The following is a 27,375-nucleotide window of genomic DNA, read 5'->3' on the forward strand; positions in this document are numbered from 1 at the left end:
TCTAGGGCTTAACTAACTTTCATAATTTCTGGGAACAGAGAAATAAAAAAATAAAAATTGGAAATAAAAGAAAAGGCATTTGATCCTTTTAAATGTCAACTCAGAGATGACTCATTTCCCAGGATTTCTCAAACAGGAACACAAGTAAAAGCTAAGTGACTTACCGAGCCAACTTCTGTTTAAATAAACGGACACAAACACCGGTGGGACAGTGAAGAAGTCTACAACTGAGTTGACTTCCAACCAGAACCATAGTTTATCATTGGCTGCAATAAACTGTGAAAAAGAAAGAACAAACATGTTTAAACCATGCGGGATCTCACTTTCAATACATCTATTCATAACAGCCCATTTGAAACCTGTTAATAGATATATCTACACATTGGTAACTAATGCACAACATGGAGAATATAAATCATCCAGACTTTGCGAGTCTTTTGCTGTACTTTATATTAACATATGTGCTTATTCCAAACAAAATGTTATATTTGATTTCAAACTCTGCCATCTACATCCAAACAAGGCAGCAGAAGCCAGAAACCCTGAAAGACAAAATCATTTGCAAATGCAAGGGATAAACACCTGCTGAGCCTCACGTAAACAGCGTTTTACATTTGACCACGTTCCATTTGTACGGGGTTATACTGCAGATGAAAGTAAGCATCACCTTTCTTGCAGCTTGTTTTTAAATCAAAGCAAAGGAAAAAGGACACACTGCATCTATTCATTGTAAAGGCCTGTGACAGACTACAACACACACATAAGACATGCTCTAGTGTGTACTTACCCGCAAACCAAAGTACAATAAGAAGAATACGTTGAAAGCCATGTCGATCTGTAATGTGAAATCTTTGTAGAAATTCTGACAGGATTCTATGGGGCTATTAAATAAACAGAAAAAAGGGTTTAATTAAGCATTTCAAGTACGAAGCCATGATTTTGCTATGAAAGCCGTGTCTCTAATAATTGTCATGTAACCATTTATAAAAGATGCATCCTGTTTTCCTGGAAATGCTCTTCAAAAAGAAGTTTTTCTTTCCATCAGAATAACAGTTTTACAATAAGTGCATTAATATTGTCAAGACAGTTCTCTGTAGAAAAAGAACATGCATAATTCTTCATACAAGCAAATCATTTTGGTACATTTGAATATCCCTGATTAACCCTTAAAGGACTGAATCCCTTATCCCATATACAGTTGTTATAAAAAAAATGAACAGTTTTCATTAAAAAAGAAAATAAAAAACAATTTTAAAATGAAAAGTGAACAGGTTTGAACATTTTTGGCGTATTGAGAAACACAGGCAAAAAAAAACTATTTGACCATGAAAATAAGCAAGAAATATATTAACATACAAACAAATTTTAATATATTACAATATTTTATTAACTACAATTTTAAAATCTAATACTGAACCAATCTTTTCAATATCACAAGTGCTATTAAAGTTGTGATTAAAAGGCAAAGGCGGATTATCCAAAAGAAAAGAAAAGCAAAGCAGAAGCAGTACTTTAAGGGTTAATTAATGCATGCAGGGTTTGTGTTTGTTTTGTGTTCAAGCAGCCATAGCAAATGCTAGCATTTAGTGCAGTCTCACCCTTAATGCCTGTATCTGGCACTAAGAATCAAAATGGAGAAATTGTAATGACTTGGTAGATAACCACATTTAAACTGAAAAAAAGACATGTCAACCTGTCAATTGATAACCAATAAAACGTTTGAAACTAAGGTGCATCTGGTGCATGAAACAGTCCTTCTCAGAAATGGCTAGACTATCAGGTCATTACACATGCAACTCGTTGACAGCTTGTTATAAGAAGCATCTGTTATAACACATCCATATTCGTGGATCACCTAAAGTTTTGACAAACACACACAAAAAAGTAAATACATTTTTTATTTATTTTTAATCATGTCCTTTTATCAGGCTTCAGCTAAAACTAAAACCATTGCTTTGAAAGGGCTAATTTATAAATACAATGCCTGCAAAGTCCACAAATGTCATTTTCATGACTTTTCAAACATTCAGACTGGAGTTTTTTGCACATTTCACAGTATAACCAGATATTGGTGCTGCAGGAAATGATATTTTTCTGCTGGCATGGGATTATAAACCAAAATCCATAACCAAAATTATGTATCCACATAAAATATTTATATATATTTTCACAATTGTTAATATTTATTTGGATTTTCATTCTGTCTCATCTCAAAACTAGTAATTGTAGGTAATTCAATCCAATTCAGTAGTGATTTGTTTAAGAAACGTGGGCTTAGATGATGGAGCAGGAAAATGAACAATGGCTGAATATGTACTCCATTAAAACAATGCATCCAACAGGCACTGACAGGGCATCGCATTAGATAACCCGACAAACTGTATATAGGTGCATCGCTGTTCAACAATGTTCATATATTTGTTTTCTAGTATGTTTCTATGCAAATCCATTATTGTTGAGAATTATATTTATTACATGAATATCAAGGGCAAGTAAAACAAAAAAAAACCATAATAGATACTCTCAATGTAATGTACAAAACAAAAAACAGGACTTTACTATTAAAAGTATATCTCACATCAGTGGAACAATATTCCACCTACTTGTTTAGGATGTGTATCAAAATGTCTGAGGCGTCACATTGAAAGTTATTTTAGCATACATCGAAAGTTTTACAATAAAATTAAACCCAAACGTCGTATTTCTATTAATGAAATGAAACAGGGAAGCTTAAGATTTGTAATAACGAAATGCGTTATTTTATTAGACACAACAAACAGAAGACATTAAATAAACCTGAAAATGTAGACATGCTTAAGCATATATCAAGTATAATTTGCTCGAAACATTCTTGAAATGTACTGATTTGGCTGATTTGTATCCTTTAAAGATGCAATTCTCCCTTTTATTACTACAAATCTATCTTACCAAGTTGTGAATATTTTTGCTGAAGGCTTATCCTTTTTTTTTAGTATTCAGTCCTATTTCATCACCTATAGAAATGAAAAACTAGTGCAGCTCTAAATTTGGCTTTATTATGCTACCAAGTACTGTGAGATAAATAAACAAATCATGGTTTTAAATATTTTTTAAAAATCCAGTTTTATTTAAAGTAGCAGAAAATTGACAGGTTGCATGTCTATCAGATACAGATATGATGACACTGCCTTGGAACCCAGGTGGGTGAATTTTAACCATGCGGGAGGGCGTGATAGACATGTACTGCTCTCCCAAGCTAAAGTGACGAGGAATTGAAGGTGTTGTCATTATAATTGTTATTATTTGCTTTTCATTAAAAAACATGCAGAAAATACCCCTCTTTCCTTACGATCATATGCATTTTAACTGTAGAGAATTTATGAACAATCATTTTAAAATAATGACCAAAAATACATACATTTTCAGTGGCTACTTTAGAGAGCAATTTGCGATAAGATATTGATATTGCCCCAAAAACTTAGGCAGCATAGAAAAGGAAAGTTTTGTAGAAACATAGTAATAAATATAATTCTTGGTGGACATCATAGCCCTTTAATATGTGCTTTAATGTGTGACACCAACAAAATTATTATTAATAATATTGACAAATGTCCAGAATGACAGTGTGTCAGATGTTTAGCTATTGTCATCTGCTAGTCAATCAAAAATGCAATTTCGCTTTTAAATATGTGATTTGCAGTCATATTTTAATTGAAAGTGTGCAATTATATATTTATTTTCAAATCATAATCTTACTAAGGTCTTAGAAAGTAAGTACATCAATTCTAAAAGGACATTTTCATGAATTTTGATAGTAAGATCTGCACAGACTTGGGAGAGTAATACAAGTTGTACTATTACCTCACAAATATAAAGCTATATATACAGTCCATTAAAAAAACCCACTGATTTGTAGTAAAAGGATTATTAATTGCATTTTTACTTGGACACATTCAGTTGAATGTGTTTATTAGTGTCCCATGCACCAGCAGTAGTGGTAAAAGGAGAACACATCTCCCAAACTACAATCCGCTTATAAATGAAACATGCAAACTAGATCCTATGAGTGTGGAGTCTTTTGGAATATACTTTGTGAGGCAAAGATTTAAAAAAAGAAAACTTAATACAAATAGATACAATAAAATGCTAGAATTCTTATACAAATCTTAGCATCCTTTTCAATCCCAACTTTGCATATCAATAACTACATTTTTGTAGGGATGAGCAACTTGGATAGAAATATTCACATTATATAATCATATATATTATATATATATAATTTTTTTTTTTGCAATTTTCAGATTTTGTTGATGTCGATCCTACATTATATCACAAATATAATCCACTCTCATTCAGGTACAGGTTTCGAGGTATACTGCAATGGAAAGTGTTAAATACAGGCTACATACAAAAGCAGCAGTCATTTTCTCAAAATAATAGACACAAACGATGCAGTGATTCATACCACATATTTGTTATTACAAATACTTAGTGATTTATACAAAACAACATTTCTGGGGAATAAAAATGTTTAACACACAAAACAAAAACAGACAGTACATTTATAGTGGTGATGAGAATCTCAAGTTCCCAGATGGGGGCAGCTGATGTATTATGATGCACTTTTCTAATGACATAAAACCACAGACAAGCCTTTAGAAGCAATTAATTATGACAGGAAGTGTATTTAAAAAGTAGAAATGTAAAGATACACTTTGTTAAATAAACTACTACAGAAGCTGACAAACACAAATGAGGAAACAGTTTATTAATGTCATTGTCACTGCATTGTTTTCCCCTCTGTGTAGATATCTATAGTAGATTAACTTGGAAAGAGTGAAGCCTTTTCACTCAATATGTTTTCCACCTTTTAAATGCAACTAATCACAATCACATTACGCATCACACAAATTAACACCATTTATGCAGAACATTTTAATTACATATATATATATATATATATATATATATATATATATATATATATATATACACAAAGGGAGAAGAGAAACACCACTTGTCTACGGTATATATCAGGACCTGATATCCTGGACAAACCTACCGTACTGCTATTAATACTACAGTATGTTTTCTACCATTACTGTGAACACCAACTAATTTGGGTTTACCCTGATCAATTTTCAGCTGAAACACTTACAAGGGTTAACAAAACTGCAGCATGATTCAATTAGCTTAAAAGGCATCCATTCATAAATACCACTTAGCTTACAGTGGAAGGTTAGTTTTGCACCATCAGCTCTTTGACAGTATCATTGATCTTGCCTAAAAAAAGCTTAATTTATGCAAACAGTTGAACAATTCAGCTGTTAATCATTTCCAGTTGCATATATTTGCTACACACCTAAAGAACGCCCATAGTCCTGTTTATATTTTTCTTAAGGTCTATACCTGTAACATTTATATACAATAACCAACAAAATACCCCTAACTGACTTTCAAAAGGTTTGCGGTGTACAATTGTCCTTAATGGTTCCAGAAAAACAGCTTTCATATAATTATTCACAAAGAATTTACTTAAAATAATCAGAAAACACAAAAAATAAGAGGAACTAAGATCTCCTATATAGTTTTAATATTAAGAGTTAAGACGTCCTTGTTTTTAAATCAAGTAATGTTAGAGCTGTTGGTGATAAAAGTGGCATATACATAACTCGCCTACTATTCTTGTTTTGCATAGCATGCTTGTTTCCTTAAATAAGAGAATATATTTTCACTTAAATGCTTGTAATGTGTGAATGATAATGAAAATTTCTAATGGCAAAGCAGTATAGGAATGATAAGGAAGGTGAGCTATATTAACATAGCAATATCATCCATTAAAAAAATAAACATGTGGGTTGGGCAGCACCGCTTCCTCCATCATTAAGCCCACAGTCCTTTAAAAGTTGAGATTGATTATTTGTTAACACATTTCTGAAAACAGTAAAGAAAATGCATTCTTACAATTAAGAGGTAAATAAACAGGTACGATAGATAATAGATGGAAAACATACCAGTCATGTGTATAGGTGACAAACAAGACAATACGTACTATTAAATATATATTAAAAAAATAAAAAATAAGAGTCAGTTATTAAATCAGAATCAGAAATAAAAAACAACTGCCTTATCCCTAAAATCTGTGCCACATCACACTCACAATCACATGGGACTCCGATACTGCGTTTACACTGGCCGCTTTCAGGACAGCTCACCACAACATGAGTGTTCGTAGGAAGTGCCCCCCTGACTTTATCATCATTGTAGGTGACTCCTACACATGGAAGAAACCAAAACGGAAAATCTATAAAATGTATGACTGACATCTTAAGTCATTAAATTATGTATTTGGTGAGAACTAATTAATAACTTTGTTTATCTTTGCTTTGTTTCTATATACTGTGTAAATGAGAAAGTCCTCGTCAAACAAACACTTCCAATAAAATTTGTTTTAAAGGTCTAACCACCACATAAAAGTGGGGTAAAGATGCTTTTGAGTTAATCTGATGATAATTATTCTATTAGACAAATGTAAATTATAAATGTATTTTATGTATTGGTTTAAGGGACTGGAACCCTTTATAATTAAGTTATAAAGTTATTTAGGTTGAAACACCAACTTAAGCGATATATAAACAATGTATTTTTTTGTTTTTGTTTTTTTTTCTTCTGTATTTGTGTCCACGTTTCATTCTCGCCATGTATTGATTAAACTCCTATAGTTTTCACTGTGTATAAGAAATGTACTGATGTCTTAAACACGACTTTCTAAAAGCAAATCTTATACCAGGATACCAACCTGGACTGAAAATAGAATTTCAGCTTGTTGCTTTATTTGTCCTTTGATCACGAGTATTTGTAATGAATGTACTCAGATTAATCTATACAAAACAGCAGCAAACTAGCAAGTGGTTTGTTGTTTGGTGTACTTTAGTCTTTGTGGGAGGAGAAAACTCGTTGTTCATGGGTGGTGGTGTCACTCAGCTCGTATCGTAAAGTGGAGGTATGCGCGCTGGTCGGACCAAAGACGGCTCAGGTCCGACCTTGCAGTGTAAACGCAGTATGAGATGTGCTGCCCTGGCAAAAAATAGCCTCACGTGTGGTTCTTATTACACGAGCAACTGAGACCACCTTCTTGCAGCTCTGCTGGTCTAGTATGTCAGCCAAAATATTTGTTTAGATCCCCTCTGGTATCAGGGATGATTTGTCTTCCAAAGCGTTATATAGAGCATGTCTTGTTTTAGGTCACGATTACCTTGCCTGGAGATGTTGATCCAGTTGGACTCAGTTCTGGTCATTTGACAAGAGAACGTCTACCTACAAATCGTGGCCAACGCAAGTCTGCCCATAATGCAGAGCTTGATTCCTGCAGGGACTGAGATATACCAAAAAGCGATTCCCACAGTGCATCAAGGCAGTAGGGGCGAGCTGCAATGGCACAGCAAGGACGCCCTCCCATATAACTCCCTTAGCCTGGCCAAAAGCACATAAAAACAACTCCTTTTTAAAAATAAATTTAGGACAGTGCTTATGACATTATTAAAAAGTTCCCAGGGTAATAGCAAGAAGAAAATTTGCTTTACCCACCTTTTTAATAATAATTAAAAAAAAGATACATCTATGTAAAACGTTGACATAGAAAGAAGCAGAATGTCTCATTCCAATTCCCGCTTAAATCAAGAAGACACTGATTGTAAGCAGAACACCAAGGAAAATAAAATCATAGAAAGCAAAGATGAAATATGACATTATGAGAGACACAACGCCCACATTGCAATGTTTTGTGTCTGGTTGCTGACTGTAGGAAAAGGTGACACAAAACATGGACAGATCAATGCAGTTAGTTTAGTACTAGTTAGTTCCTTACACTCAAACAAACAGAAATGCTCAATCAGGGTTGGATTGTGCATTATATTTGACCAGAAATAGCAAATATAAGTATAATGTTCTGTTTGAGCATGTTCTCCTCCTTGAGATATAAGGGGATGTTTAATAAAGAGAGAGAGAGAGGTCTCCATTAAACATATTGCATGCAGAATCATGCAGTGTACAAGACAGTCGATTACAAGTATTATCATGCATAGCAATGCAAACCACAGCAGTGAGCTAAAGGGAGCTATGGGTAAGTATCATCATGCAGTTTGTACATGGCTTGGCTGCCATGCAGTAAAACCTACATCAATGAGCCTGCAGTATGTCCCCTGGGTAAGAGATGATATGAAACAGGGCCTGGTTAATACATCAATGATAGATTTAGGCCACAACACTATTACTATAATAAGAATGATTTAGTACCTGCAAAGGCACTAGACAAATAAAATCACTTTGGGGGTACTATAAATATCCGTAACTTTTTTTTTCTTTAGCACACTTGATGTGATTCTCTGAGGCTGTAATTTAAGGCCATTAAATTTCCTTTTAATGCATCTGGGTATTTTAAGATGTTTAGGAGAGGATGAGTACATTTTAACCTATCACTTGGCAAATCACTTTGCCTATACAATAAAAAGCAAGCATTGATTAATTAATTTCCTTGGTAGGTAATGTGATCAGTTTTCAAATTGAAAAGGCACCAATAACTTGGAAGAATACAAAGAAGAGGCTAATAACACATTTAAAAATATCTATTTTAAATTGCTTTGGTTTTCTTTTCTGTCAATAGGAGCCTATTAACACTGCACTCAGCATGACATGGCAGCTGTTTCCAATACTTACTTTCATCATTTTGTGTTAAGAGGTTACCCTGCATCACTCCACAAATTCATAATTTGCACAAAACTATAAAATTAGAAGGTGATCTAAAAAGTTTATGATTTAGTATGCCCTAATGCCCTAAAATATATAAATGGAATTAAGAAGATTAACAATATTATATATATATATTTAAAATATATAATATATAATCTATACAGGTGTTCAAGAGCATTGACATTTCGAAATAACAAATAAGCTTGAAAGACATTTCTTAGACAAGATATATTACACATTTTTTTCAGCATTCATCTGGATTTGATTGATAAAGTGTCAAGCAACTAATTTGAAGTAAACTCTTGTTCCATGATTCAGACGTTAAGTGTGAAACTGAGCTAGGTTTACCCTTTTCCTTCACGCTTGCACTCATTGAGCTACGAGATAAGACATGGTCTGCTTTCAGATTAAAAAAAAAACAAAACCTATATTCACACTTTTAATTACAATTCTTATGATTGCTGATTCTGATTAAAGAATACGCTGCATATTTCAGCATAAACTATTATTTATTTATTTAGGTTTTCTACCCTTTAGTTATTGTTCCTTAAAAACAATGGTGTGCTGAACTAAAAACAAAACTAAAAATATATAGCCTAGGAGCATTTTGGAATGACATTGCTTTGCTCTGCCATTTTTGTTACGTGACTAACCCAGCAGCTAGGCAAGTGAACAAAATCAAGTCACTTCCCTTGATGAATAATTAAAACAACACTGACTCTGGAGGCACAGGAAAACTACACCAATCTCAAAGAAAATTAGGCAACGATACAGGGCAAGGTGTGTATCAGAGATATCGACTCAAGTGAATAGACAGACATCTTAAACGCTGTAAACATCTGACAGTCAGCTTCCACACTGTTATATATTTAAGGTGGCACAACATAACTATCACTAACACTGCTTCACTTCCAAACAGATATAAAATAATGAATGGTGTGTATTTCACAGTGCTTAATTAGCATACAGCATCTCTAGACTCCAAACCATGTTACTTAAATGAGGGTTTCAACAGTGATGTCCCTTCCGGACTAGTGATATTAAGCTTTTTTTCTTCACTTCCTGGCAAAGGAACCGTGTTTCTCCTTTAAAAAAACATCTTTCACTTGAGGTCTGTTTTGATCAGAGTTAGCTGGGGCTTACAACACACTGGACCCTCAGCTGTGACTCCAACAAGAGCTACAGATTTTTCAACCTGTCCGGTCAGCCAAATGTCCTTTTAGGGCTGGAGCTTGCATTACAGCTGCATGCTGTGCCAAGGCAAATCTTTTTATAGCTCATCACTACAGGGTTTGACCACCTTAACAACTCAGCACTTCTTTCACCTTACTGCATGAATTACTCATTAACCACTACTGTTATTTATTAACCATTGAAACTGATCTTCCGATGCAGATAATGTTACGACAACTGGCAGAGTCAAACTGAACTTACGAACGAAAGCATTACTGCTGTCGAAAATCACTTGGACACCTACAAATAAGGCTAGTTTTCTCCCTCGACTGACTCCAGCTTATAGGGTTCTTCTTGGGGAGGGTGGGGTGTTGGCACTGTGGGGGAGGGTTTAGTATGGAGTGTTTTTTGATCATTTTGTATGTTGTATAACTTTTTTGGAATAAATAAAAATGTGATCCAGTAAAAATGTATATGTATAAAACATGTTGATTATAAAAAACTGTATTCATTATTATGATGGTCATTATCTAACCAATAAATACTCAATAAAGTAAATTGGACAGTGTTCATATGTTTCAAGGTAGTTAAAGTAGACTTTCATTTGAGAAACATAGCAGAGCCTCCTTCTTCTCTTTGCACTCTCAACATCTCCCTATAAAATCTTACAATAACAGATGTGTGGAATTTCCCAGCATGCACAGGACACACTTCTCCTTCAACATAGAAGAACAGGTTTGCAGACCACATAAGGGAAGGGCTATTTAGATTTTCTTAGGTTTAAAATGTGCTGGCTCCTGCAATGTGTTCTTACTGGCTTCCCGAGTGCACAAAGTCTTTGCCACTAAAGTTCCAGATATTTCTGAAATTAGATTTAATATCTATCTGTTCAGTAGAGAACTACTGCTGGCAGTTAGGATAGAGTCAAACCCAAAGCAATGTGCTCTCCTCTGCTGTCGACTCCATGATCAAAAAAATCACAACCACCACAGCTCCCTAAGGATGTTGCCTGATTTTTCACGGCTGTCCATTTTTCGAAAAATAGGTCCACTAATATTCCAGGCACGCTTGAATGGAACATTTTGGAACCGAATGCTAAATGCGCCTGAAGCTTAGTATCTTTAGGCTGAATAATCTGTCCTGCCTGGAATATTAGTAGCAGTACAATGGGACACCAGAGATATCTTTATTTGGGTTCTTAGGTTCTTATTCTATTACACTGCACAACATAAAAGGATGCAAGGCAGAGAATAACAATTACAAGTGAAGCAGAAAGGGCATGATAAGCCTGAACAAAAAGGTTAAGTGCTCATATTTTCACTATAATGCTGTGGCATCAGGCATATTAGTTTAGTTACCTCAGGACATAAAATCTCTAAAATGTATCGTAGACTTACAATTCTAAGTCTGCAAAGCCTTGTATCATAATTTGCCTGACATTTAAATACCAAAGCATCCCTCTCCAATTAGAAGTAAACACGACTCTTACTTTGTCATTGCTTTACTAGGCAAAAAAGTGGTGACAATACACTACTAGGATCTAGGAGATGTGTTACCTGTGGCAACAAATGTCTTCAAGATTATAACAAAAAATATGATTAGAGGTGGGATTGTTACTCTCGTCATGAGCCTATTTATGTCTCTAAACTGAAAGGATTCCAGATCAGGAATACAGAGACTAAACAATTCCACAATAAGCATACAAATGTAACCACTATTTCCCTAGTTATTAGTTAATCAACACATGTACCAGGAATACAGCATACATTTTTAGTCAATTTTATAAAATCCACAAACACAAACACAAACGCAAGGTACACAGTAAAGCTCAGGATATCTGATCAACTGCTTTGTATAACAATTTGGTAACACAACAGGTATATAAATACTTGCTGAGGTTACCTGATCAGGAATTCTCACTTTTGGAGGACTTTCGAAGGACTGTGAAGCATTTCTGTGATGCCACTTGTTAATTTCCAGATATTTGGGTATCTAAAGAAATGCTTTTGTTTACTTTGGATATGAAAAGGCTACTTTTAAAAACTCTCTCCACTAGACAACACCACCAACTGAGTTTAATTTACAATTAGTTTTGAGTAACCATTTATTTGTGTCTGAAAAGCAAAGTTTTTAACAAGAAAAGGATACTGCAATGGGAAATGTCCTCACATTATGCTAATCTTTATGTGGGTGCATTTGAAGCATATTTTTTAATTGTGATGGTAATCTTTTTCTATCCCACATCATTAGTCAGGGCCGCTTTATGAACTTTTGATTAGAGAGTAAAGTACAACAGCTGCTTGAATGTTTCATGTTTGTTCTGTTATAATATAGTAGAGTAGAGAGAAAAATAAAGTTAGATCTTTCAAATGTAAAGGCTCTTCCAATTTTTAAATTTCCTGGAAATCTGTGAACTTGCGCTTTAATTTGGTGTTAAAAATATCACTGCAGTGAATGATGAAAGGACTTTGAGCTTGTTTATCAGTGGTTGGAATTCCCTGCCACTGTTTGGATCATTACATTAGAGACCACAGTCCATATAACTGTATCTGAGCTGAACCAGGTGTTCTGCATGATGAACCGATACTCCCCCTGAAGTTAATGAGCATTTAAACTTAATAACAGCATCGCTCACTCTGGAGGGTTTTAATGAGCCCAGTATTGATAAGGGGCCTTCCTAATCCTCAGACCTTTAGATAATGAACCCACAGTGGGGTTAACGCTGTGAGATGACTGTGGGCAAGACATGTACCAAGCAGCTCCCCTTACAGAGCGGTCAGAGAGATCACTGAAGGACTTTCTCCCACCAAGATCTGCTGCCATCCTGCAGGCAGCTGTTCAGCCTCATTAATGACCGCCAGCATAGAACTAGGAGAATAATATATATGGCTGGGGCTCATTTCTGTCCGTACCTCTCACACAATTCCTTGGTCACTGATCTCCAGACTCTACACCTCACACTATCAGATGCTCGATTGTTGCTACAGTCAGTCAGTTAATATGGTTTATTTTCTATCAAGATTAAAAAGAAATTGGTACAATAATTAGTAATAATAATTAGTTCAACTGAATTTAAACGTAGGAATGTGCATGTTGCAGGATAGATTAGTGTTTCAGCATCGATGTATTAGAAACCCAACCCATTAGCAAACCCTGGTCACAGTCATAAGCTTTCTGATGTTGTTACAAGCATACAGATCCTCTAGTCACTTCGAAAAGAAACGGACCTGCACAGAAAATTGCACTTTTTTTTCACAAAAACAGTCTTGTTGAACAGTGTATGGTCATGGAAAATGTCGCAAGGCTACTCAAATAATATGCCATGAACATTGACTGACTCTATTGTTGTAATGTATGGCTTTGTGCAACTCGTGTTACATTGCTGGTGGGTCACAGAGCATGTGACATGACCTCATAAATTAACGTCTCTCTAAGCTCTCCTGTCATGATATTATACATCTGGAATGATATTTAAGTGGGCTTGTCATATCAACATTTTTACTGCATTCCTGCCGAAGTGACAAAATAGAAAGGGATCAATCCAATAATAAACGGAAGTGGGAAAATCGGACCAATCTGACTCAGTTCAATGGCAGTCGGCTTCCTCTTGTTGAATGAGTGATGGTGATTGTGGGGAGACAGGAACTGTGTGCTTTCCTGTTCCTCAAAAGGCCTGACCCTGGCATTATGGAGATTAAACAATTTCATCTGCACCGTCACATTTGCAGTTTATTTAAGTTTTATTGAAAGCCTCGGCACTGGCAGTTACATACAAGGATTTATCAGATAAATGGAGGGGCTGGACACATGCTGGGATTTATTTTTGAAACACAGTGACTCTTTGGTAGATTAAAAACTAAAGATAAAGATGTCGAAGTGTGTCATTTTCACATTCTTCTTCCTCACGCACTGAAATATTCCAGACGCACAAATCATCTGCATCTTAACAATCTGTTAAAGATCACCGACATGCGAGTCCAGAGGGATGGTCTATTTACTTTAACTGCAGGATTATCTGTATTAGTGTGCTTCTTTAGGCTGAAGGTAGCACTCAAATCAAATATGATCAGCATGACTCTAACACACCACATTTAAGGGCAAAGGACAATGTGTATTAGCGTTTATACACTCAATTTATTTTGATTAAGTATGTCTGTGGTTGCACAGGGAAGAAAAGCTACTTAAAAATCCCCAAATTCAGGGGACTTACATCTTCCCAAAAGGATAAGCTGTTTGTTAGTATTTCAGTCTTTGCAGGGTGGAAATACTTCAGTTGGGTAAAGCTGATGTGTTACAATACATTTTTAGGCTGTTAATTCAAATACAGCATAGAAATCAGATACAAACAATAATACATTTTTAAATCATGTTAAATCTTGGCTAGGCTTTACAAATAAGAGTAGGCATCTTTTGCAAAGAGTATTTCTAGTCAGTCTTAGTATTATTTTAATATGGATTTTATATTGTTTTATACAAAATTTGGTTTGTTACTCTAAATTGATGAGAATTTCTGAACCACACAGGCCTGCTATTCTAAAGAATCTTAGACCAATCACTGAGTTTTGAATTGACCTTCATTATGACCGGGTCTCAATTACAGCTCGGAAATAGAAGTGGGGTGTTTAAGCAACAGGTGGAAACATGATTTGTTTTGGATGGTCTAAAGGGCAGTGTCACCTTTCTAATGTTGATATCCTTGCTTAATAGGAAACAATTAAATACTTATTATTATGACACTTTTGAAACCAGTTTCCTCTTTCATTCATCAAAAGGTCTGAAGCCAATCTGAGTTATGAGGAATTAGTGCATCTATCCATCACAGACACAAAGGTGAAATTACTGTGCACATGTATCTGGAGACATAACCACTCTGCAGACTGAATAATATTGAGTCGTTTGAACTGAAGCCATAATCCCTTGCAATATTTTATAGCTGATTACATCACTATTGTTTGCCGGGTTTTAATACATGGTCTTCAGGATTGAATACATTATTATACCTGTTCAAATATTGATTAAATTAGGTCTGTATACTTGTTATGTATGATTAAATGTCAAATAATACATACAAAAAAGATTATTCTCTCTATACTATTTCTACTCATTCACCTATAAACAAGGTTATTCCACAAACAGATGAAACAGACAAAAAGTCAGAGATGTGTCAATGCCACCAGAAAAGAAAGCTTTAATTATAATATTTAATGTTTCTCTGAAAGACCAAAAAAATGTGCAGTGCATGCATTTCTTATACAGAACAGTGTTGTTTTTTTAGTCTAATCACAGTAGCAGAGTGAGTCTTTCATTTCTAAGTATATATTGACCTGAATCCTGTATCAATATTTACATTAGGTACAGTCACTGTAACAAAAACGCTTAAACTTTATGCTAAGGCTCTGTTTACAGCTTAAGAATAATACTATGTTTTACAGTGAATATATTTCAATAATAATAATTATTATTATTATTGGAGGACTGTTGCTCAATAATTAAAGTCTGTACATGCTGCTTTATAGCTTTTTTAATATTAATGGAATTAGGGGCTTGCTAAAGTGGGTAGAAAATTGCAGCACTGAATATTCATATTTCACTTCTCAGTGTATTACATAAAAAATATTGAGCTGTGAAGAGGGAGGGGATGCAGTTAGTAAGTGTAGCGTAGAAAATTGGCATACAGCAAAGAAGGCACTGTGAGCCAATCACAGTGGTTGTTACACAAGCTAAAACTCAAAGCGGAGGCCACAAGAGGTCTCTGCGAACAACACACAACTGATACGTTTTGCACGTGAGCACTCCCACTCACATTATTCTTTTTTGTTTGTTGGTTTGTTTATTATGTTTTAGTTTTTCTTTGGAAATGCAGGTAAATATTATTTTGTTTACTATAAAGTAGTAGTAACAGCTGAAGTTCCTTTAAGAATAATTACAGTCTGTTTAATTTGAACAACGGACCATACATTTATTCAAAACTGCTTCCTACTGCCTAAGGTTAACTGTCAAAAAGTACTGTCAGTAGCATCCATAGAAAATGCACCTGTACATAGAGTACCAAAAATACAGCCGCTAATAAAAAATATCTGATTAACCTCCCTGCACCACAGAAAGAATATATAATTGAGCATCAACTTTTAAAGCAGTGCATACAATAAATATCCTTAATAGTTCCCTCAAAATTCATTTGAATACATTTGAGCGCCATTTACTAATTTAAACTTTGAGCAAAACAAAAAATTAAGAATGCAAAATTGAATATGGTCTTTCAAATAGCCATCGAATAATGATATTGTTGATCACATATTTTCAGGGTTCATAACAAAACAGTGTAAATGTATTGTTTCACTATTGTACTGAAATTACAAATTCAAAACATGGCAGCCATATCTAATCATGCATTATTCAAAATAAAGTCTATAAAAAGCATTCTCAGGTCAGCTGGTAACAAAATGACCTACAGGTATCTAGTGTAAAGCAAATACCTACAGGTGCAAATAAAATACAGAAGGAAGGGAATGATATTGCAAGCTCTATACTCTACAATAAGCAAGTTCTACTGCAATGCTACTTTTAAATTCTGCCCTAGTTTCTCCTCCTAATTAAAACAAAAAAAAAGTTCATGCATATCTTACCTTGATGTACTAAAATGTACATTTCAAGGGGAATGAATGGGAAGAGAACCAGCATTAGAAATAAAAGTCTTTCTTGATCTATTGTATTATTAATAAATAAGACTGAAATGCAATTAAAGCTGCAGTGAGTAGTGCCTTACATCCAGATTAAATTTTCAAACATATGCGTGGTTTGAAACACACAATAAAAATTAAGTGCTATGGGGGAGGGAAATGGGCGTCATAATAATAAATACTTTCCAAACTAGAGTTTTTCCATTGGACCTAATTGCTATAAATATATCAATATCTCTATCTACCTATCTTTCTATCTATCTATAGATATAATATATATACCAAGCTAACAACATTAAAGGGACATAACAACGTTATACATGGTGAAAGTGCTTTACAAAAAACAGATATGTCAGATTCCTCAATTCGAGACCATAATCGTAAACATAGTTCTGCATAGTTCGAGGACAAGTAATTAAAACAGTGGTAAAGAAAAAATAATGATAAGATAAAATATATATGTTAACAGTAATAATAATTTAAAAACAAATCCTTGTGTGTATAACAGAGGTCATTCCACTAAAAGAAATAAAGAGAAAAGGCATGGCATCTTGCAGATTTTACATTGATTATTATTGCATGTGATCTGCTAAGATTAGTAGTTTTTTTAACCTTAAAAATAGGTTTTGATTCTAAATAAATCTGCTATTAAATGCTAAAACTAAATGAGGAAGAAAATATGAAAGCACATGAAATTCCATGTGCTGGTAATTTCCATGTGGGCTAAAAAACATCGAGCAGCCAATCGGTTTAACGATCTGTACAGATGTCTGTGGGTGTGATCCACAGACCGCACACAATCCCTTGGAAGACAGTTTAACATTGACAGATCACAGCAAACTGACCACCTGTCCACGGATTGGGGGGGGCGGAGGGTGGGGGGGGGGCAGGGGAGTAAATCCTATCTGGCTGAGGTTGTCACAGAAACGACTTCATGTTGCTTGATTCCATTGGAAAAAAAAAAATTGTAGCTCAGCAGTTAATCAATACTTTACACATAAGGGTTGTTGTTGTGGTTTGCCTTAAACTGTTTTGGCACAAATAAACCCATTGTATTTCAACATCCTGTTTCCAACAGCCTCCTGGGAATACAATGTCTTTAGACATAGTTACACAAATGTTAACTTAAAACACAATTACATACTACATAATACAGCTCAAAATCTCAATAGCAAGTGAAAAGAAATTAAATAAAATATAGTTTTATGAAAAAGCTATAGTATTAAAACTGAAAACAGACTTTAAGCAGCCATTGGCTTCTAGGGCAAATACAAAGTACTTAATTAAAAAATTATCTGTGACAACCACAGATGGCAAGCTAAATAAAAAATCTAATACTATAACAGTTAGAATAAATTAAAAAAGCCTTCTTATTAATCTCCTAAATTAACTACAGTTTATTTCATATCACACAAAATAAAGCATATATATGACACACATAGAAAATATATGAAATGGGCTGAATGATGTACTGTTAATTACAGTTATAAATCCATATTATTTTTTGCAAGCTAATAAATACAACTTTGTGTGTGAGAATCTGGTGGTAAACATGAATACCTACAGAAGGTGTTCTACAGACGTGTTTTTGCAATCTTCTGTTTGTGACAAAAACAATTACAACAAAATGTGAAACAAATACTTACTCAGAAGAATCTATGAAGTATATTACAAGCGCTCCGATGCTGAGCGCAAAGACTAACACCACCTACAAAGAGAAGAAATGAGAAAATTAGATGTGGAATTATCATTGAATTTAGAAGAGAAGAAAACCCCTTGTACTACATATTTCCACAAGAGAAGATGCTAATTCCCCTAAACTTTGTATCAAATGTTATGTATTTAACATTTTTAAGAATACACATTACATAGCTTAAAACACATTTACAGGGCCCCATTAAAGTGCTTTTGTTTGCCTGAATTGCACAAATCTGATAAGAGAACTGAGTATGAACTTGTAACTTGCAGGATACTATATATATTTATAATTTATAACAAATATTGATGTTACACAGTTATATAATAGTTCATGTAAGCCAGGAGCCTTCAGGGTTGTTATCTGTAATGAAGATAGTTACTCAATACAGTTCTTGGGACAGACATTTTAAAAAACTATTTATCAATTATTTATAACTCACTATTGCAGAATATAGGACAATAAAAAGACACAATGTAAATAAAATAGTAGTCAAAGTTAGGAGGGAAGAAAAACGATTTATTGATAAAGTGAACAACAGTTCATGAGGTATTCAAATTTCAATCTGGGAAAAATCAGAGCCGACATTAAACAACCCATTTCTGGTTGTTAAAGAACTTTAGAGTACACAAACAGGGAATATTAATTATTCCCTTTCATCTTGAATCATTAATTAATAAATTAAAAATGGAGTATAAGAAGTCTTGCTTGTGGTAGGTTAAAAAGTACACCATGTAAGAGATTCGTCTTGCAGCACAATTTTGCAAAATGGAGAGACCATTACATTTTATAAACTGATAGCTCCAAATCTAGGAAATGTTTTAACTAATATGTGTGTAGGCTTCAGATATTTACAATTACTTTTTCCTAGAAATCATAACACTTTCAAATATTCTAAAAGCACTACTACTGTGTGTACATAAAATACATAAGGATAAGCGTTGGATTAAAAAAAAATAAAAAATGCAGCTTTGCAAATCAATCTAGGATATGGCTGCCATGAACACAAACAATGCTTGGCCGCAAAGCAGGGTGTAAGTCTGAGAAAGTAGGTCCCAAAAGATAACACCCAGTAGAAATTATTGTACTTTTCACCTGTAAAATGTTATCAATATTTTGTTTTAAATCGTAATAAAAATAATCATATTACATTTGAAAGCTGGTGAATGCACACATGGTTAACACTGCTAAATATACAGACATTATACTATATTTCTTGGCCTTTCCTTACATACAGAAATGTGGTTCCATCTTCTAAAACAATTCACTACATGAGTGATCATATTCTACTAACATGTAACTACATTGTATGCTTTTCAGGTTCATATATTATTTCTTTATGAAACTATATCCCCAGCAACAACTTCATCTTCCATTTTGTTGCTGCTATTGGAAGACTGACACAATCTTAAGAGAGAGAAGAGAACATCTCACATCCCATAAGGTGATCGATTTTTGGTTGGAAGATTTAGGGTTTGAAAAGTCAGGTGAAAAGGTGTCGGAAGAACCGTGTTATCTGTCTGCTGACAGCTTGAACACTACCAGGGATTGCTGAAACCTAATCAGATACCCGTGCTCTCCTGTGTCTGTATCAGGAAACTGAAGCAGACTACAGGATGAGCAGGTCCTCTTTAAAACAACAGCTTTGCTTTACATGACTTTTCACAATGGAATTGATTTGTCATTTATCGATTACATCAGTAAATTGCCTTTTAGAACCGAGGTCCGTTTTTCTTGTGGATGTCATTTTCCATTTTTGTTTTCTCGTTTTATTTTTTCGTTGTTGATGCTTCTCTGTACTTGGTGCTAAACTGAGACCAGCATTGTCTTATTACTGTTCCTGAGCTGGATATTTATTCATCTAGTTTAAAGGTTAGTGAATTACTTGTTTTGTATGAGTAGAAAGTTTAATAATATGTATAAAATTTGTATACACAGTATATCAGATTTACACAGCTATAAATAATTGTCATGTTCATCTTCTAAATAACTAAGATCTATACCTAGCATCTGAAAGACAAGATCTTTCTTTCATGTTATTTTCACACATTTTAAAGAAAAATATTAGAGTGGCAAAATAGTGGTAAACATTCAAATGTATTTTCTTTAAAAAGGAAAGGGTTTTCAGAGAAAGCAAACCATTGAACTCTTTTAGAATAACCTGAAACATGTTTTGTCTCTGTCCATGGTGCTGATTGTGTTGCATATTCCAAGAAAGGGATTATCGAACACAATATATATTCCATTTAATATATATATATATATATATATATATATATATATATATATATATATATATATATATATATATATATTAAATTGAATATATATTGTATATTGATGACTACAATCAAATGTTGGACAAAATAAATACAACATTAATGCAATGTGCTGTAAATGCCAATGTTAACAATTCTGTGCATAAACAAAATGCAGCAACTTAACCTTAGGAACGCAGTGTGCTAAAATGGCAGGCACACTTCTACTAAACTAGGACTTTTTCACAAAGTAGATTGTTAGCAAGACATCATATTCATTTTAAATCCCTGCATAGAAAACGCATTTTGTCCATGCTGTGAAGATGATGAGATTTATAGCTCGTTGTTCAGGAAATCATTCTAAAATTCAACAGTTTTTAAATAAGTTACATTTTCCCTATACACTAAAACTAATATAAAAACCTGGTTTAGACAGCATATTAATTCCTAACATCACACATTGAAAAAAATGAAAGCATTACATACAAACTGACTGACTCGCGGGAACCAGGGCACCCCTATTTATGCCTTCGTACCCCATGACCGGCTCCCCCAATAACTGTCCATGTTCCCACATAGGGCTAACCTTTGACCCCAGAATGCAGTATTTCCCGCTAACAACACACAGGACTGACAGGCAGAGATGCACATCTCAGTCCTAGTTCACTACAATATATACAAACACACACATCGATACACATATATGTGTGTGTGTGTGTGTGTGTGTGTGTATGTATGCGCTTATGTTTTCAATGTGTAATGCTATGAATAAATATGAAGTCTAGTGCAAGGCTTTTGTATTATTTTTTGTGTAAATAGATAGATAGATACAGATTATATGGATGACATAAGAGATCTAAATTAGAGCAGTCTCTTTTAATCATTATCAGGCAGTTTGCATGTGGTTTTAAATGTGTAACACGTTGAAGCACAAAGAGTTTATAAATGCCAAGCAGTATTGATGTTTAACATAATTATTTTGAGAAGATCTGGTTGACCCTGCATGCCTTTTGCTATTTAGATATTACACAATAGATGTTGCACAAAAGTAGATCAAGGCATGCATAATTGATGTCCAAAAGGCAGATTATTTTTCCATGGTGAGCGACTGGCCTGTTATTCTGCATTGTTGAGATCATAATGAGAAAACACCTTACTACATTTTTTATGAGAGGTCTTTGTTTTTATCTAAATAGGGGTTTTCTGTGTATGCCATTGTGGGAAATGGCAACAGATGCACAGTGTATGCAGTACTTAAAAATCCCCCTTCTTAGGAAACAAAAGATTAAATATAGCCATAGAATACACTGCACAACAACACATACCTGCAACTTTGTTTTGAGTTCAACAGTTAATTACATAAAATGCAGATTATGAAAATCATACTGTAATAAACTGCAATGTCATCACTAAAGGTGCGTATTTAGAAAATAGTAATTTTCAGTTTAAATAGTTACTGCCACAAGAGGGCATAGTTAGCTTATAGTATTCAAAATATCAATTCCCTATACTGTATGTACTTTTGTTCAATAAGAGATAAGTGGCGTCATGTAAAAATAATGACAATTGTTTTAAAAAGTTAAAATACACTGTCATGCCCAGCCAGTGCCTTGAGCAAAACATTTTCATTCAAAACAAGTTGCCATCACAAATCCCATACACTACAAAGGTCAGGGCAGTGCAAGCTTATCTGAATTATGGATTTAAAACCATTTTAAAATGTTAGCAAATTAACTGATGCCATGAATTTTGACAGCTGTCTTTCTCCATTATGCCCCAAGAGATGGGGGGGCATGTATGTGCTTGATATTGTAACTGTGCCTGTGTTGTGCTACATCTTTCATAGAGTAGTACTTGTGATAAGAATACATACATTTTTACCAAGCAGATACATTAAACCAGCACACTCTTCAACTGGCTCTTTTAACACTTTCCTTCCTGCTGAGGGTCTGTTGTACAGAAAGTTGAATTTTTGATGAGATCCATATGAAACAACAACATTTTACAGACACGTACTTCCAGACTGATTGTTATTTATTGTCTGAGGAATAAACTAAGAAGTCAGATTACTATTACGCTGAGCATGGAGTACATAGTACATCAATAATGAAATGATCAGATTGTGAAAGTGATCCAATTATTCCTCTGAGCTTGGTCATACAACTGGATTTATCTTTTCACCACAACCTTACCCAGTCTTTCAGTGAGTGTGCACGGCAAATAAAGACAAGAACTACAGACACAAGACAACCAAGGTGTCCTCACATTTTTAAAGTGGCATTTCTTAAATAAGAAATGATGCACTGAATCAGGATAAACCACAGATTAAGTCAAACCTGGTCTAATCTGAAATCAAGACATAAAGACAAAAGAATTTAAACATATCCTCTCCAATAATACTTAGGGTTAAAAGCATTACTTGGACAGGATCAGAACAGACAAGCAATCACAGTCCATGTAGACTTTCGTCCTGCAGTTAATACGAATGCCATGCCCACTCAATGTGATCTTCAAAAGGTAAACACTTTTACAACTGGTCACCACTTTCTCCATCCTTTTTTATCAGAGATAGATACAGACATTCCCCCTTTCAGATATAAGTAGTAGTAGTAGTAGTCCTGGCACTAGTAGCCAGTAGCCATAGCAAGACCAGCAGTAGTAGCAGGATATAATACCCACTCAAACACACACAAACGCGGAAAAGTAAAACCTGGTTCAAGACTACACAGTATTTATAATATACATAAAATGTACAACGATCTGACAGCTGAGCAGAGGGGTAGGTGAGGCACTTTAAGGGCGGCTTCTGAGGCGTTTTCAGGCAGGATGAGGGTTTTAATTCAGATAGGTCTTCCACCATTAGGAGATCTAATGTGTCACTCAGAGCTCCCCAGTTTCATGTTGAGAGCACTTTTACGCCTCACACTCATCCCTTGAAGGAGTTCAAGGACTGAGTCACCAGCACCTATATTAGCATCCTCGGCATACATAACCAGGAGACTCAACCCAGGGAAAAAATTACTTCTTCTAGATGGCAGTGTTCTATATTTAAACAACGAAGAGCATATGTTCATCATACAAGCTACATTGAAGATCTGCTGGAGATTTCTCCTCATTTACCTTTGCTTCGATTAATTACTTTCCGTTGTTCTTGCAATGCGTTGTGCTATTTTTGAATGATGGGAGCTGCGGTTGCCCTACATTATTTATGTCTATATTTGTTGTGGAGTTCCTCTGAATGTCAGGAAGACAAGATCTGAATTCTAGATGTGACAACCTTCGTGGTCCCTGACCGAAATACTAATGACAAAGACCATTCTGAAAGGAAACCCCTTCTGGGTTTCAGAGCTGGGAGTCTACGGTGCTCCTTGCATGCTCTGAGCCTGAAGGAGCAGTTTTTTTTAAAATCTGTAAATATATTTTTTTATATCTCATGTTGAAATTACAGCAGTTGAAATTCACAAAAAAATTTAATTAACCACCATGATGTTCGTACCATTAAAAACATGATTTGTCTCAAAATGTTGTCTTAAAGATTAAAACAAACATCTACCAGAATAAAATTACTCCATTTAATTGGCTAAATTGGACACACGTGTATTAAGTGCAATTACACAGTTGGAAGTTTTGACTAACAACACAAATACATCAACAGTTCTAATTTACAAAATATTTCCTCCACTTATATCATATTATGGTTTCTTATAATTAAGTTAGCAATACATTCAATGTATTATCAAAAACAAAAAAATAAGATTCTTAATAAAGCAGTTTCCCTTATTGATGAATTAGTCTGTGACTCTCTCCTGAGTTCAAATAAAAAATAACGGTAAATTCTGACAAATCAACAGCCAGGGGCGAATAGTGGGTGGGTGGGTGGGTGTTGACTCAGACAGGGCCTGGATCACAGGAATATTACTGTAGAATTCGTATGGTAGGTAGCATAGTTCATTTCAGGTTTGTGAACAAAAGGAAAACGCCAACACCAGGTGCTGGAAAAACTGAGATCAAATCAAATCTCTCTGCAAAGAAAGTCTTAGGCTTGTCCATTAAATATTTTATAATATATACTCCTAGAAAATATAATTTTCTGAGAAGAATGTTACAATATTTTGCAAGATTGTGAACAAGGCATAATAATCACCTTGCACTGTATTGAGAGGGGAAACATTTCTGTTGCTGTTTGGGCAGTTGAATTTATTGCAATGTATTTGTTCTCGTTGCTCTTTTGAAAGAGACTTGAATGATCTAATGAACTGGGAAACTAACAGATCCATTTAACTATTAAAAAGAAACATTACATATGTTAATGGTCTTAATGAGATTTACATTCTCCTTTGAGAGCATGTCTATTGAATAAAAAACAGACCAGGAACATAAACATGTCTCATAGACCTCCCGTTTTGTTTAATAAATACTAGACTTTAAGATGTGGCTGCACCATAAATAACAGCAAATTAATATTAATGTGATGTAAAGAATAACTAGTGCCAAGTGTTTTAAGTGGGGCAGCAATAACATTTAAGTAATTGCCTATAATAGATAAAGCAGAAGAGATGGCAGTTTTCATTAATTTTATATTACGAACTAAACAGATTACAAAATAATCAAAATTTGTACCCATAAAACACTTCCCTATTAGACCACATATACAGTATGAACACAAATAGTATAATAAAATGTTTACAATCAATTCTTATCTAATTCACCAAGCTCTTCAAAACATTGCAAATAAGCACAGAGAATAGCACTCTGCTTCAGCTTTGTTGTTGTTGTTGTTGTTGGGAATAATAGTTTAGTTTATGTCAAAAACAGTGACATGATAAAACATACAATAATCTGCTGTATTGTGGTAATTAAGTGTAAAGAGATTTGAGATTTAATTGGTAGGAAGGTATGTAGATTGGGGACTATGCAAAGTTCTGAGTAAACTCTCATGAATACAGTACAGTGGAAACCGTGCCAGTCTGACTTCAAAGAGACAGAAAGAAACAAAAGAAACCTGTGATATTAAAGTCCGGCCACATTTAAAGTGATGATACAAGAAAAACAAGTACCTTTTACTGAAGTCCAATAGTACCAAGACATTTTAGAAAAAAACGTAAAAGCTTACAAAGCACAAATCTGTGTTACTGAATACAAAATAGATTTTTAACATGTTTAATTAACAATTAATTGCATAGTAACATTTGACACACCTGCCTTTAAGTTGACTCGGTAATATAGTCCATTATTAACAATTAATCTGGAATAGGTGCCACCATGGTGCTTGAACGTGAGGTGATGAATGGTAGGAATAGTAAGCCCAGAAGATATTTATAGTCAGCAAAACCATCTCAAGATGACAGAGAAAGGGGCTCACACTTGGTAAAAGGATCCTTTGTCAAGGGGCATGGAAGTTAGTGTGCTTTCCTACATTCATATCAGCTACCCATCCGGGTTTATTACAGACTTCTCCATAAAATGCATTTTCTCTTTGACGGATAAACCATCAGTCGATACCTTCCTGACAAGGTTATGGGGAGGGAGAAAAAGCATGTTGTTCCTGGCTGCCAAATTGCTTCTTGCTGAGGACAAAGTGTAATGACATGAGGAGCTTGTGGTTTACGCACCCTGCCTTTAATTATATTTGTACCATGCAGCACCCATCTTGAAATCAGCCATCAGTGTTGTTATCACAGCAGTGCAAAACCCCTCTCCTGCAGTGCTCAGCTGCCACATTATTTCCAATGCCCGTCTTTCTTATTTTTGCGTTCCCTGAACTCTGCTTGGTATAGTGGACATTGTTTTACCGGAACGGGTTAGCATATTGCAGTCCTTGCTGTAACATACCAGTAGTAATGATTCAATCGAGTATATCAATAACAAACTCTCTTATTCGGTCACATGCTGAGAAAAAGGAAAACGGGCTACATCCTGCCTACCCATTATCACATCTTAAGAACACACACCCATGAACCCAGGGGTTAAAAGAAAGAAAACTGTAGAACTATGAAATATCAATGTCATTTCTATCACTGACAATATCAGCAATCTTGGATGTAAAGGACATTGTTGCAGTTTTCTTTATTGAGAACACAGTTGTCTGCATGGTCTCTGTATAATTGATCCAGTTAATTATCATTATAATATCACAACTACTACAACTGCAATTGCAAACATCTAAGTAGGACAGAGTTACAGGAGTACATTGATAAATAGAACAAATGCCAATGGCCTGTCCCCGTCAGTGACATAATTTTTTTTATACGACTATTATATACATTTAATAATCCTCTGCATCAACATTATCAATCTAAATCCCAGAGAATGAAGCCCAAGGTGAAAGTCTTTAAACAGGAAAATACAGAGCACTATCAATGTATACATATTATCAATTATAAATCCATTGAATGGAGATCTCCTCTATTAGATGTAAACAAGGGTACAGCAACTCTGAAAGCTCCTTCAAAATGAATATGTTTCAGTAATGTATTGTAAAGCTACCACTGGTCTGCCCACAATTTCAACCATCAGAATCAATAACGAATCCATTGTTGTGCCTAGTGGTAACAATTATTGGGTAACCATTAGCCATTGAGTCAATGTGTTATCGCTTGCATTGTGTTATTATCGGTTTTCTAAAATTCAGATTATTTTGTTGGTTGCACCTGTCTTTAATCACAGTTTAAAGTCAATACAGCAATGAATGGTGAGACTCCTGAGAGCTGGAGACAGGAGATCATCTGTTGAGTGCCTTGAAAACATTATTTAGGTAACCTTTAAAAGGGAAATACAATTGTCAAAGTCGAACCGTGTTTGAGTTGCTTTAAGGTGAGAATCTTGCAGAAGGATGTTTGCC

The 27,375-nt window shown here is 34.5% G+C and overlaps 1 protein-coding gene across 14 annotated transcripts in view; it reads right to left on the reverse strand.

Annotated features, from left to right (window-relative positions):
• The window catches only part of kcnma1a (potassium large conductance calcium-activated channel, subfamily M, alpha member 1a), a 180,482-nt gene that overhangs the window by 91,230 nt on the left and 61,877 nt on the right, over positions 1 to 27,375 (reverse strand). For all 14 annotated transcript variants that reach the window (XM_066693767.1, XM_066693758.1, XM_066693766.1 and 11 more), the window contains exons 3-5: positions 18,227 to 18,288; positions 788 to 881; positions 165 to 276 (exon numbers count right to left, since the gene is read on the reverse strand). In XM_066693767.1, the coding sequence (XP_066549864.1) occupies positions 165 to 276; positions 788 to 881; positions 18,227 to 18,288 (268 nt within the window). The remainder of the gene's footprint in view (positions 1 to 164; positions 277 to 787; positions 882 to 18,226; positions 18,289 to 27,375) is intronic.

Source organism: Amia ocellicauda, chromosome 20, assembly GCF_036373705.1.
Source record: "Amia ocellicauda isolate fAmiCal2 chromosome 20, fAmiCal2.hap1, whole genome shotgun sequence".
Classification (NCBI taxonomy): domain Eukaryota; kingdom Metazoa; phylum Chordata; class Actinopteri; order Amiiformes; family Amiidae; genus Amia; species Amia ocellicauda.